At 65.7% G+C, this 13121-nt stretch overlaps 4 protein-coding genes across 6 annotated transcripts; 1 reads left to right on the top strand and 3 right to left on the bottom strand.

The window, feature by feature from the left end:
• The first annotated feature begins 3748 nt into the window (after positions 1 to 3748).
• Positions 3749 to 5810, top strand: PPP1R14B (protein phosphatase 1 regulatory inhibitor subunit 14B). Its single transcript, XM_004596870.3, is given in 5 exon segments — positions 3749 to 3782; positions 3785 to 4182; positions 5195 to 5278; positions 5369 to 5401; positions 5478 to 5810. Coding segments are annotated over 5 exon segments (618 nt in total). The 3' UTR covers positions 5547 to 5810.
• Positions 5811 to 6047: 237 nt separating this feature from the next.
• On the bottom strand, positions 6048 to 8617 carry FKBP2 (FKBP prolyl isomerase 2). 2 transcript variants are annotated; one of them, XM_058662395.1, is made up of 7 exons: positions 8465 to 8591; positions 7294 to 7317; positions 7010 to 7175; positions 6751 to 6863; positions 6583 to 6629; positions 6303 to 6338; positions 6048 to 6203 (listed from the first exon to the last, which is right to left on the bottom strand). In XM_058662395.1, exons 3-7 carry the CDS (start codon positions 7169 to 7171, stop codon positions 6142 to 6144), a joined length of 420 nt encoding a protein of 139 aa, XP_058518378.1. In that variant the 5' UTR covers positions 7172 to 7175; positions 7294 to 7317; positions 8465 to 8591; the 3' UTR covers positions 6048 to 6141. The 2 variants fall into 2 exon arrangements, with proteins under 2 accessions (XP_058518378.1, XP_004596785.1); XM_004596728.4 differs by lacking the exon at positions 7294 to 7317 and having other exon boundaries at positions 8465 to 8617.
• On the bottom strand, positions 7332 to 8344 carry LOC131480036 (uncharacterized). Its single transcript, XM_058662394.1, has one exon. It carries the CDS (start codon positions 8342 to 8344, stop codon positions 7415 to 7417), a length of 930 nt encoding a protein of 309 aa, XP_058518377.1. The 3' UTR covers positions 7332 to 7414.
• Positions 8618 to 9889: 1272 nt separating the features above from the next.
• Positions 9890 to 13102, bottom strand: VEGFB (vascular endothelial growth factor B). 2 transcript variants are annotated; one of them, XM_004596730.3, is made up of 7 exons: positions 12644 to 13102; positions 12178 to 12220; positions 11771 to 11967; positions 11598 to 11671; positions 11119 to 11154; positions 10727 to 10861; positions 9890 to 10268 (listed from the first exon to the last, which is right to left on the bottom strand). In XM_004596730.3, the coding sequence occupies exons 1-7, from the start codon at positions 12701 to 12703 to the stop codon at positions 10247 to 10249; spliced, it is 567 nt and encodes a 188-aa protein (XP_004596787.1). In that variant the 5' UTR covers positions 12704 to 13102; the 3' UTR covers positions 9890 to 10246. The 2 variants fall into 2 exon arrangements, with proteins under 2 accessions (XP_004596787.1, XP_004596786.1); XM_004596729.4 differs by having other exon boundaries at positions 10727 to 10962.
• Positions 13103 to 13121: the final 19 nt, after the last annotated feature.

The raw sequence follows: 13121 nt of genomic DNA on the forward strand, positions 1-13121 counted from the left end.
CAGACCCCGCCCCCTGCCGCGCCGGCTCCCCCTGGCGGCCGGGGCGGTGACGGCGGCCAGAGCGGGGCTGGAGGCTACGGGCTGCAGGGACCGGTCGTGGCGGAGGCTCGGCAAGAGGGGATCCCTGGCGCCAGCCGAGGAGGGAAGGCGCTGGAGACGAGAGGTGGGGGTGGCTATTGGCGGTGCCCCAGGAGGGACGCTTCGGAGCTGAGCAAGGGTCTAGTGCTGGGCAGCGCCCGGGCCCTGCGGGTCCTGGCTAAGTGCAGAAAAAGCCACTCCCACCCTTCTGGGTGCCCTCCTGCAGCTGCGCCCCCTCCCTGGAGCACTTAGCAGGCTAATGAGCCTCCCGCAGGCGCGCACCCTCCCCCACCCCATCCCTCTGCGCTCGGCACCCGCCGCCTCGTTTGAGGACCCAGGCATCCTGGCCTTCCAGACGCAACATCTTGGAACAGCCCCTTTCTTGTGCCATAGATCCCACCCCAGCCCACAACCCAAGCCGCAGCCTGGCCTTGTTGGCCAAGAGAAGGCTGGCGGTCTGCCCCCCACAGCGGTCAGAGCCTTGGGGGTGTTCCCAAAGGGGGCAGTTGGGGCTCTGCAGTGACTGGCCCTGAAATCTGTGTCCCAGACTTAGGAGGAGGGGCAGCCGCATAGGCACTGGGAGGGGAGGGGCTGCAGCCCCTCCCGCAGGGCTCAGCTGGGGGGGCTCCTGCCTGGGGGCCCCTGTGGGAGCCCCCCCAATCCACAGACTGGCAGCAGCAGGTTGAAAGTAGAACTCACCCAGAGGGGCCAGCCAAGTCACCTAGAAACCCAGAAAGAGCCGGAGCTAGCTCTGGGGGAGGAGAGGTCAGCCAGGTATGAGGGCCCTGGCAGGGCCCCTTGCCCCAGGCTCCCAGACACCCCACCTCTGGGGGTGATCCCTGCCTGACACTGACCTTCCCCTGAGCTCCCACTGTGCAGGTCGCCAACCCTAAGCCTGCCCAATATCATCTCCACGGGAGAATCAGGAGGGCAAGGGACTTGCCCAAGGTCCCACAGCTCTCATGGGCAGGATTTCAACCCATGGACTCGTGACTAAGGGGCTACTGAGAGCCCACGGGGCCTTCCCTGGAGGACAGGGCCTTCCCCGGAGGACGTAGGACAGACGCAAAGCTTGGTTCTGTGAACAGCTGCTGATGGTGGCACAGCCCGATGAATGGCTCTGTGACTTGGTCGCCTGCTCCAAGCTGGGAGGAGAATGTGGCTGACAGGGATCCTTGAAGCAGGACATTCCCAAGGCCACAGGATGGTTCTGTGCCAGTGCGGGGCTGCTGGGGCTTCCTGCAGGGGGACTGGGTGGCCTGGGCCTCTTATGCTCACCCCGCCTGCTGGTCCCTGGAGGCTGGGGAGCCCCCATTAGAGGATGCCTTCCTGCAGCCTGGGCTGTAGTAATAGGGCTTCTCGGCAGAGGGTAATGGTGGAAGGCAGGCAGCCCATCCGGCCTGCATTAATGGAGTGGTGCTGCCCTCCTCTCCACCCCCTCCCCCGGGACCCTCTCCCTGCACCTGCCTTGGTGGCCTTGGCTGTACTTTGGTGGGAGGGGGCCAGCTGGAGTGACAACACTATCCAGTACCAGGAGGGCTGCTGTCACGGGACTTGGGACCCTGACCACTGTGAAGGGAAGGGCAATGGAGAGCTGCTGCCCCCCAGATCAGGAGGTCCCTGGGAGGTGAGGGATTTACCCAGGGTCTCTCAGCTTCCAGGGCGGAGCTGAGAGTTGAACCCATTTGTTCCACTCCATGGAACAAGGTAGGGCCATGCAGTGTCCGGGAGGCTGCAGGCCAGCAGGCCCATTGGACAGCACCTCAGAGGGATCCCTGTGGGGTCACACCCACCCTGAGCAGAACAAGAAGAATAGGAAGGTGGTTCAGGCTCAAGGTCACAGCACCTCGCAGGGGTGTGTATGTGTGTCTGGGGCTTCAGGGCTCCACTGCCATCAGCTACTGAGCCTTCATGGGGGGCTGCAAGGGTGCCCCCTGCAATCCGTGAGCACCGCAAGTGCCACTGTGCGGATTCTGCAAGCACTGCCCTGCCCCAGCGGGATGAAGTGGGTGCGGCAGGGGATTCAACCATCACACATACACACACACTCACTCACTGCAGGCCACCTGTCTTCTCTTCCTCTCTTTCCCCAACCGCAGGGCAAAGGAGAAGCGGGAAGCCAGGCCTCCCCCTGTCTGGGTGCGGCAGCAGCGATGCAAACCTGCCCGCAGACCAGCCCCTTCCCCCCCCCCCATCCCACCTGCTGCCCCGGGCTTCCTTGTCCAGTGTCCAGAGGTGGTAGGCGCAGTGTCTGTGAGGGACTGGAGCCAGAACAGTCTCTCAGTCCCTGGACCAGGGTGAATCTGCATGTGTGGGTGTGTTTGAGACAGAGTGTGGCACCCAGAGCAGGCAAGGGGCAGGGGAGCAGGCATCCGGCTTTGAGCCACAGGGGCTGGTGTTCAAACCCCAGCTCCCCCATCTCTCCAGCCATGCGGCTTAGAGATCCAACTCTCCACGCTTTCTCCAATTTCATCTTCTCCACCGCTCTTGGCGGACAGAGGCGCAGGGGAAGCTGCCGTTTCTTCACCTTGACATCTGTTCAACTTGCTGAGGGAGTCGGACTCGGTCACTGGCCGTACGCCCGTGGGCCCACTTGGGGCTGGGGCAGGAGCGGCAGGCAGGGGCAACGCCAGGGCTGCACGTGGAAGACAGACAATAAACCGATGCATAGGCCTAGTTAACAGCACAGGATGCGCCATCGGATTGGGAGAGGTGAGCCGGAGAACTGGGAAGGACAGAGGAGCGCCGCGCGGGAGCCAACCTAGCAGGGATTCACTGGAGGGCGCCCCAGGCATGGGGGCGCCTGCGTATATAGCCCCTCCGCTTTCCGGCCCTTCGCTCCTGCGTGGACGCGAAAAGAAGGATGCAGGACTGGGAGGAAGGGCAGGGGCTGGCCCAAGGAGGGAGTCCCCAAACAAGTTGGCGCCCCAAGGCTCCGGGCTGCTCCGCGGGGCCACGCCACCTAACTACATTTCCCACAATTCCGCTCCGCTCAGCCATCTTGGCCGGTGGGCGGTGGCCGCCGCGGGTCGCGCTGGAAGCCCAGCTGGCCGACACCCCGTTCTCTACCTGGGTGGGGTGGAGAGGCCTGGGGAGGGGCGTGAAACCCCCAACAAGTAGGGCGTCGGGGCACCCGAGCAGCTCCTGCCCCCATTCTCCAACTGTCCATCCCCGGGAGCCAGGTCCACGTGTCGCTGACCAAGGGCCAGGGGTCCATCGGGGGTCCTGCTGGCCCCAGCGGACCCCGAGTCTGCATTCAGCGCCCACCCCACTTCATAGCAAGTGGCTCCTTGGTCGGCTTCAATGAGCATGGAAGGAGGCTGACCAGGCTGACCAAGGAGGACAAACGTCCGCCGGAACCGCAAATCCCTGGTTCCGAGCATTGGGAATGTCAGTCTTGCGGGGACTGTGAGGAGACACCGACTAACAAGCCCCAGACCCTGCCGCCCAGACCCCTCCCCTGGCTCCCGCCTGGGGAGAGGAGTGGGGGTGAGGGGCTGGCGGCAGGGCTGGCCCTTTAAGGGGGTGTGGTCGGGGGGCGGAGGAAGAAAGCGAGACAGAGAAAGCGGCTTCGGCGGTGGCGGCTCGGGCGGCGGCCGCGGGGGACAAAGGGCGGGCGGATCGGCGGGGAGGGGGCGGGGCGCGGCCAGGCCAGGCCCGGGGGCTCCGCATGCTGCAGCTGCCCCCGGGCGCCCCCGCCGCCGCCCGAGCCGTGGAGCCGCGCGGAGCCGAGCCCGCGAGCTCTCACCCCGAGCCAGTGGCCCGGAGCCAGCCGGCGGGCGTCCGGGAGGCGGCGGCGGCGCAGGGAGGGGCCCGGCGCGCGCGCACGTGGCCCCGGCCGCCGCCATGGCGGACAGCGGCCCCGCGGGGGGCGCGGCGTTGGCGGCTCCGGCCCCGGGACCGGGCAGCGGCGGCCCAGGGCCCCGCGTGTACTTCCAGAGCCCCCCTGGGGCCGCGGGCGAGGGCCCGGGAGGCGCGGACGACGAGGGCCCCGTGAGGCGCCAAGGAAAGGTCACCGTCAAGTACGACCGTAAGGAGCTCCGGAAGCGCCTCAACCTGGAGGAGTGGATCCTGGAGCAGCTCACGCGCCTTTACGACTGCCAGGTGCGTTCCCTACCCCGCGCCTGGCCCCTGGGATCCGTCCAAGCCGCCGCACCCCGGAGACCCCGCGGCCAACCTGCCTGTCACCGGAGTCGTCGGGCGCCCCTCTTCTGTGCGCTCCCCGCCCCCCAGGCCTGCGCGCCCTGTTGTCTCACCTAGGTCACCCGAGTCACTGCTCGCCCCAGCCCTGGCCCCTCCTGCCACCTCCCAGGTCACACTTGGTGTCCTCCGCCCTTGGACAGAAGGCAGGGGCTGTCCTGGACCGGCACTGCCCGGAGGTCTGACCGGCTAGGGTGGCGGGGTTGAGAACCCCTGTTCAAAATCCCCTCGCAGCCTGTGCACATGGGGAGGAGGGGTGTGCTTGGGCCATCCTGGAGCGACATCTTGGCCTTTTCGGGGCCCTGGGTCTCCACCCCATGACTCCCTGCTTGCTCACAGAGTGATTCAGGCCCCTGGAGGCAGGGTGGGGGAGTGGGGTTGCCGGCACTGCACCCAGGCCCGGCCCTGATGCAGCTGCCTCTGGAGGGCTGGCTGCTTCCTGGGGGGGCGGGCGCCCCCTCCCTCAGCTCAGCATGGGCTCTTTGTCTCCTTTGCTGCAGCCCTGGCTGCTTCCCGCTGACCCCTCACCCTGCCCTTCCTCCTCACTCCCAGGAAGCCACGACAGGTGTTTGGGGGAGGGGACTGGGCTGTGATGAGTGGGGACAGCTGGCCCCAGCGGTGCTCTGCTGGGGGGTGTTCCGGATGCTGGGGAGACACATCCGCAGGGTCTGTGGTCTGAGGTCCCCAGGCCCGGCCGTCTGGCACCCTGGGTTGCCCACTGGCAGGGACAGGAAGCTCACCCCCCCAACTGGGCAATTTGCCTTGGCACAGGCCTAGTCTGTTTTCCTTCTCGGAGCAGCTGCTGCTGTCTGCCCGCCGAGACGGCTGGGCTGCTCCCAGGGCAGGCAGGGACTGCAGCCTGGGAGCCCCTCTCCCACCCTGGCTCCCGGCTGAGACCCGCGTCTCCCCACCCCAGGAAGAGGAGATCCCTGAGCTGGAGATCGACGTGGATGAGCTCCTGGACATGGAAAGCGATGAAGCCCGGGCTGCCAGGGTCAAGGTGAGAGGCAGGGCCCTGTGGGTGAGCGGGAGGCCTGCCCCGAGGTGGTGCCCAGGTACTCACGGCTGGCTTCTCCATCCTCCCCACCAGGAGCTGCTGGTTGACTGTTACAAACCCACGGAGGTGAGCAGCTTCCCCGGGGGGCCGGGAGGGGTCAGGGAGGGGTCTGGTCAGGCTAAGGCAGCCCTCTCCCATCTAGGCCTTCATCTCTGGCCTGCTGGACAAGATCCGAGGCATGCAGAAGCTGAGCACACCCCAGAAGAAGTGAGGGTCCCTGAGCCGCGTGACGAACAGTGGCTCCCACAGGACAATCGCTGCCCCCGACCTCGTAGCAACAGCAATACCGGGGACCCTGCGACCAGGCCTGGTGCCAGAGTGGGGCTCCCTGGGCCCCTGCCCCAGGGGCCTCCTCCCGACCCCTCAGTTTTCCATTTTGGGGGTTTTTTATTGTTATTAAGCTAATGGGACTTTTTGTGTTTTTATATTGACTCTGCGGCGCGGCCCCTTCAATAAAGCCTAGGGTAAGCCTTTGGTGTGGCTTGGCTCTGCTGGTCTCTGGGGGAAGAGGGGTTGCACAGTGCTTCTCCACAGGTGCCCCCTCGGGCCTTCCAGGGGCTGTGTCCCCATGGTGACAGCTCCCAGACTAGACCAGCCACTGGCTGGGGAGCTGGAAGCAGGGCTGCCTACAGCCTGGACCTTGGGGAGAAAGGGTGGGGGGATTGAGACAGCCCCCAGGGGTCGCAGACATGCACACACAGGCTCACTCCTGGAGGTTTCAAGTTTTGTTGTTTGTTTGTTTTTCTTTTTCTTCACCAGTCTGGTCCCTGTTAGTCCCTCTCCCCCAGTCCGCCCTGTCGGTCCTGCTACAGCTCTGCCCGCCGCTCGATCTTGAGCAGTTCCACCTCGAACACCAGGGTCGCACCCCCTGTAGGGCGAGCAAGGGGCAGTGCCTGAGATCCTAGCCGCAGGGACGGGGGAGGGGGGCTGTGCAGCACGGGAAGAGAGGGGGACACCGCTGCCTTACCTGGGATCTTGGGAGGGGCTCCCCGCTCCCCATACCCTGTGGAAGATGCACAAACAACAGCGTGAGCTGCAGGCCCCCGTGGGGTGGAAATGCAGAGGGTGGGGATGGTGGCACCTGTCCGGGCACTACAGCTCTCTCTGGACTGCAGGACACTGCCTGCCTTGGCAGAGCTCCCAGCCATAATGCATAAGTGAGGGTGCAGGCTGGGGTGGTGGGCTGAGGCAGCTTCATCAGACACCCTCCATCCCCCCGTCCCCACCTTCACAGAAGGACCTCTTACCCAGCTCCGAGGGGATCACCAACTTCCGCTTCTCCCCTTCACACATCCTGTGGAACAACGCATGTCTAGCATGTGGCCGCACAGACCCCTCTCCCTGGGGACCTGCCACCCACAGCTTACCTGGCCAGGGCCACACACACACACACGCACCTGCTGACTGGTACTCACCCTAGCAGCCCCTGGTCCCAGCCCTTGATGACCTGGCCGGTGCCCAGGGAGAAGACGAAGGGCTGGTTCTGGGGCAGGCTGCTGTCAAACTCAGTCCCATCCTCCAGCTTCCCCTGGGGGGGGAGGGTGTGGGAAGGCCAGTGAGGAGGCAGCCCCCCCCTCACGTCTCCAAGGAGCAGGGCAGGGCGCGGGCAGGGCGACGTGAGAACTAGCTGAGAAAGGCGAGGGACTGGGCCGCCCCAGGGCCGCCCTCACCCACCGTGTAGTGCATGTGCAGCACGTCGCCTTTCCGCGACTTCACGGGACAGTGCTCCACGCGCTTCTTGACCCCGATCTGCAGCTTGCGTTTGCCTTCGGCCGTGGCCGTGGCCAGAGCACTCAGGCAGACGGACACAACTGCCAGCACCCAGCTCAGTTTCATGTCTCTGTGGGTACAGGTGCCCCGCCGGGCGGCAGGAGGGTGTGGGACACGTGCTGGTCCGCAGCATGTCACACCCCCATGGTACTCTGCCCTCTCCCACCGGTTCCACACACCACACTTACCAGTCCAGTGAGAAGGGGGCTTGGCTGAGGACGGCAGGGGGTCAGGGGGGGCCACAGCAGCCAGAGCCCCGCCCCTGGGGTCACCCCTAGATCTTCCCTCTCTCCCGGGCCCCACCTCCTGTCAGTTCCCACCAGTCCCTTTCCGCAAGGTCCACACCCGATCTGGCTGCACAGCAGCTTCCCGGGCAGGACGGCCCCACTCCCGCCACACCCAGCTGCCCCTGGCCCAACACACCCACACCTCAGCGGCTGCTGCAGGGGGTCGGCTCCGAGGCACCCACACGTCGCCGCTGGGTGGCTCCGGGGAGCGGCGGTCCTCCTGCGGTATCCCCCAGGCTGACCCTGCTCCTCCACCTGGGGCGCCGCCCCAGCTCTGAGCCCTTGGGGGTCTCCGGGGCACCCAGACCGGCCCCGAGTCTGCCGGCCGCCGTGCCCGCTCCACCCATACCACCTCTCCTGGCGGAGTGCTCGGCCGACCGCGACCCCAAGCGCGACCACCACGGAGACCGCCTCCGCGTGGACGCCCCCGGCCATTACCCACGCCCAGCCCTTCGCCCGTCTCCTTGGCTCCGCCCTTTAGGGCGCCCAGGGCTGTCCCCGGCCCTATAGCCCCACCCTCCGCAGGACCACACCCGCCACTCACCGGCTGAGGCCCCGCCCCTGAAGCCTGGGCTCCGCCCCCCTCAAGCTCCCAATCTGAGGTTCCACCTCCCGCCGGCTGCAGCTCCTCCCCCTCCAGAAGAGAGGACCCGCCCCCTAGCAGCGATAGCCCCGCCCCCAATCGCCGAGCCCCGCCTCCCCCAGGAGCAGATCCGCCACTCACAAGCTGAAGCCCCGCCCCCAAGGCCTGGCCTCCGCCCCCCTCAAGCTCCAAATTCGAGGCTCCACCTCCCACCGGCTGCAGTTTCTCCTCCAGGAGGGAAGCGCCGCCTCCTGACAGGGATAGCCCCGCCCCCAACCGCCGAGCCCCGCCCTTTCCCGGCCCACTTCCCGCTCCGAGGCCCAGAGCTCCGCCCCGTGCGGCGGCGTGAGCACCCTCCCCATGCGGCATCCCCGGCAGCCCCCACCCCCACCCGCGTCACCTATCCCTCGTGGACACTCGGCGCCCCGGCCCGCGACTGCCCGCCAGCACCGCCCGGCTCCCGCAGTCCGGGCTGTGGCCCCCGCTCACCTCCTCGCCGCGCCCCCGGAGTCCGCCCTGGTCGTGCGGTCGCCTCTGCGCAGGCGCGTCCCCGTCGCTGCCAGGCCGGGCCACGCCGCCCTCTCTCATTGGCCCCTGCGAAACCCGCCGCCAGCCGCTCGCGGGCGGGGCCTCGGCCCTTGCCCCGCCTCCGGTCCGCCCTTCGCGTGACCAGTGCGTCACTTCCGGTCGAGCTGCAGTCCGCCAGGTTCCGGTAAAGTTGAGTTCTGGAAGGGCCGGACGATAAGACCTTAATAAGGTCAAGCCTGGTGGAGTGGCCGCTTTCTGTTACTGCCGCTCCCCTCACGGGCCCTACCTCCTTTGGCCTCTTCATGTTAGTTGCTGTGGGAAGAGCCGACGTAGGCTTGAGTTGCAACTCAACCTTATGGCTGCGTGACCTTGGTCCGAATTTCGCGTCCCACGTGGGCTTGTTGGAGGCCTCTCCCACGGAGCCCCGGGAGACGTGCAGCGCCAGGCCCTAGCTGCTCCTTTCTTCTCTGCCAACTTCCCCATCACCTCGACCTCCTGCAGGGCTAGGCCCCTTCCCTGTTGTCTGGTCCTTGGCCCCAGTGCCCATTGGTGTCTGAACCTAATGAACTTGCTACTGAGACAGCCAGACCCGGTTGGAGGGAGACCCTGCAGGCTGAAGATGGGGCAAGCAGGTGCAAGTCCTGGCAGGGCCGGGTGGACTTGAGGGTGAGCTGTGTGGCCCAAGCCCTCGTCTGCTGCTCTAGTGAGCATGTGTCACCAGCCGTGACCTCATGGCTGGGAAAGCGACCTGGAAGCAGAAACCATTCAGGATGGGTCGCTAGCTTGCACCTAGTGTCTGCCCTGGGTCTGCCAAGGTCATGGCCACTGCGAAACCCTGCAGCTTTCCAACACTGTTAGGGTACGCCTGGACATCCTGGCCCCCAGGACAGGTGGGCACAGCGGGCCAAGCTCCCTTGGGTTCAGCCCAGAGGTGTGGGCAATGATCCTGTGCTGGTTGGATGGACTGGGTGTGGGCTGGGATGAGGGCAGCTACTGCCCACCTTTGGTGGTTGCAGGTGCAGCCCAGCCAGGAGAACAGCTGATCCATCCCCTGGTGTGCAGACAGACTTGGATGGCCCTGTGGCAGCAGCCTGACCAGGCTTTCACCCGAGCACATGCAAGCTGCAGCTCAGAAAGGTGGCAGCTCTGGCTCCTCAGCTGTTGCAGGCCGCCTGCTTCCAGGCAGGAAGCCCTGGGACGCGCAGCGGGAGGGACTTGCCCAGCTGTGATGGGCTGTGATGGAGCCATAACTCTGGCCCCATTGGCTGCCAGGAGAGCAGACAACAATGGGGCCAATGACACGAGCTCTGGTTGGGCAGTGGACCCTGGCGCCCAGGCCAGCGGCTGTGGATGTTGACACACAGTGACACAGAGGCCAGAATGGCTTCTCTCATCTTTTATCAGGGGCAGGGGATGTGGGGGGAGGTCACAGTTTTCATGGCAAAGCCCAAATCCCATGGTTGGCAGACAAAGAGAGGGAGGAGACGTTTGCCCGGCACTCCATGCTCCCCTAAACTGGTGGTGACCCCTCTTGGCTGCCTCCAGGTCTCGTCGCCCTACTCAGTGTGCCCCATTAGATGGCAGCTGCAGGGCGATGAAGCTGGCAGGAGGGGCCCTCGAGGAGCAGCATGTACCCAGGCCAAGTCGGCAGCTGGACTAGGAGTGTTCGCCCCAACCTTCCCTCTTCCCCCACTGCCAGTGGCCTGTGAGACAGCAGCCCCACTCAGTCTGGAGGGCAGTATGTCACCTTCGCAGCTTCCGGCACCTGCGGGATAGAGGAAAGGGTCAGTTTGTGTCAGTGGGAGCTGGACCCAAGCTCCACTGGACGCACTCCTGTTAACTTCTGTTGACCACAGGTGGTCACCCACGCAATGGGATGCTGGGAGGGGAGAAAGAGGTGGACAAGTGTTACCCCCACCTTACCCGCCCCCCAACAGGGCCTGCAGGGGCAGCAAATACCCCACAGGGGTTCCTTGCAGGAACCTCTAGCGGAAGCCCAGAGCGTTATGAGCTAGAAGTTTAGGCACTTGCCGCTCCCTTATACCTCCTCGTGATCCTTGTCGGTGCCCGCAGACGCTTAGGTAAATATTTGTCCGACACATTCAGTAGCTTCTCCTCCCCTGGCTTTCTCCCATAGGCAGGCTCCCCGAGGACCTCCTCAGTGGCAGGACCTTGATGCCTTTCCCCAAAGCGTGACCGCACCCCCACACACACACTCCTCACCTGCAGGTGTCTGGGTTGAGCTCTAAGCCCCGCCCTTGGCAACGGAGGTAGCTGCGGCGTCGGCAGCGGCAGCTGCAGGTCCGGGGGTCAGGGCGCTGGCGGCGCTGTGGGCAGCGTGGGCAGACAGGCCTGGGGCTGAAGTGGGATGAGTGGTGTCAGCTGGGGAGGGCGCTCCGGGGGCAGAGTCCCAGCCCGGAACGGAGCGGGGCTTGGGCTGGTGGTGGGGCGTGGCAGCCCTAGGAGGAGAAGCGACATGTCTGGGGTGGAATTGGAGCTACGGATCAGAGGAACAGGGAAGGGGCGCACGGGGTGGAGAAGGCTGGGGAGGGGCTGACAGCTGCCTCACTCACTCACCTGCCCCCTGGCCCACCTCAGCAGGAGCCCAGCCTTACCTGTCTGGCTTCACAGCACTCTCCCTCTTTTTTGGTCTGAAAAGTTAACAGGCAGACATCTACATGGAGGAGCAGGATCAGGAAACCTCCGCATCTTCTCTTCTTTATTTACAGAGTTACAGAGACAGAGCGAGGGATCTTCCACTTACTGGTTCACTCCCCAAATGGCCGCAAAGGCCAGGTGGAAGGCAGGAGCATGGAGCTCCATCCGGGTCTCCCAGGTGGATGGCAGAGGCCTAAGCACTGGGACCATCTGCTGCTGCCTCCCCAGGCGCATGAGCAGGGAGCTGGATGCGAACTGGAGCAGCTGGAATCTTAGCCGGTATTCACACAGAATCCCGGCGTCACAGCTCAGCACTGTTAACAGTGGCCCAGCGTTCTCCTCTCTGGTCCCATGTCCCAGGCTTCTCTCTCTGACTCCCTGCTTGGCCGCCCCACGTCTGGCCTCTGTCATGTTAGAAGCCAAGTCTGGCACCTACCTGCATTCACACTGGCTGTGTTCCTCCAAGGACATTTCCCCGAGCTGACTGCTTAGGTAGCGGCTCATGAGGATCTGTGCTCGAGAGAAAAACAAGGACAGAGAGTGAGAGAAAGGGGACACCCATGGGCCCAATCCCACCCCAAAGGCCAGCATGCCCCTCCTGGCCAGTACCTCCATTCGGACTTGGTGCTGCCCAGTGGGCACACACTCCAGACCGTCGTCGGGGCAGCAGCCGCCGCAGCGCTGCACGGTCACGCAGCTGGGTACCAGCTGTTTGGCCACGGTGCCCATGACCTCCACAGTCAAGGGTACCACCACTTCCCGCGGCTGGCAGGTGGCACGGGCATACACGTCCATCCATGACACCACTATGGGCAGACCGGTAAAGGTTAAGCCCCCACAGGGTTCCCTGGGTTGCAGCCACCACCACCCTGCCGCTTCCCCCAAGCTGCGTTTCTCTTGCCCTGCTTATCCTCCTCTGTGAAATGGGCAGAATAAGTGTGTATCCTCTAGTGGAGTGGTGACTGCACAGAGGCGTTTGGAGCCAAGGGCTGTGGTGAGGGTCTGGTCACCATTACCTTTCTTCGGGTGCCCAGGGGCATCAGGCTGGGGAACCGGGGCCTGTGGGAGAGAAGAAAGCTGGATTTGGGGTGCACTTGGAAGGCACAGGCCCCATGTGACACTTGACCAGGTTGTTATCACGCTGGGGCTTTATTCTGGCCCTACTAGTCCTCTCCCAGCCACCTGGGACCTGGCCGGGCCAAAGTGGTGCCACGTGCACTCTGAGTGTCCGCCAGGTTGGTCATGGTGATCATGGTGGTCAAGAGCAGGGACTGACCTGGGTCCAGCAGACAGTGCAGGGGTGGAGTGGGGGAGCGGTCCAGGGCGGGTAGGCAGGCGGGGAGAGGCACCTCCCAAGGGGTGTGCCTGGACCAAGGCCCCTGGTGAGGTCAGACCCCCTGTGGATCCCCTGGTGGAGGCTGCTCGGCGCCTCCTAACTTCCGTCAACCTTGAAAGGGCACGGGATGTCGAGGGCGCACATACCTGGGCGGGGGCCAGCTGCAGGAGCGCAGCGAGCAGCAGGCGGCGGAGCAGGGGGTTCATGGTGCCTGCGGGGACTGCGCGCCGGGGCCGCCCGCATTGCCCTAGCCCGGTGGCGCAGGGGGCGGCGGCCGCCAGAGCTCCATGGCGCAGGCCCTGGCGCGGCGGCCGGGGGCCGGGCGCGGGGGGCGGCTGCTCCGCGGCCCCCTCCCGAGCCCTGGGCGCAGGCAGCGCAGCGGCGGTGGCCGCCGGAGGAGCGGGGCGGGCGGGCAGCCGGTGGCGGTGGCCTAGGACAGCGGTGGCGGGGACGGCGGGGGGCCGGGCCCGGGCTGGCGGGCGGGTGGCTCATGTGACCCAGCCACGCGCTTCCCACCCCGGGCAGTGAGGCGGGGGCGGAGCGGGGGCGGGGGATGCGAAGGGGGGAGGGAGACGGCTGGTGGGGCCCGCCCCCTCCACACACCCCCTCCCGGTGCTGCAGGGG

This window comes from Ochotona princeps, chromosome 4 (assembly GCF_030435755.1).
Source record: "Ochotona princeps isolate mOchPri1 chromosome 4, mOchPri1.hap1, whole genome shotgun sequence".
Classification (NCBI taxonomy): Eukaryota; Metazoa; Chordata; class Mammalia; order Lagomorpha; family Ochotonidae; genus Ochotona; species Ochotona princeps.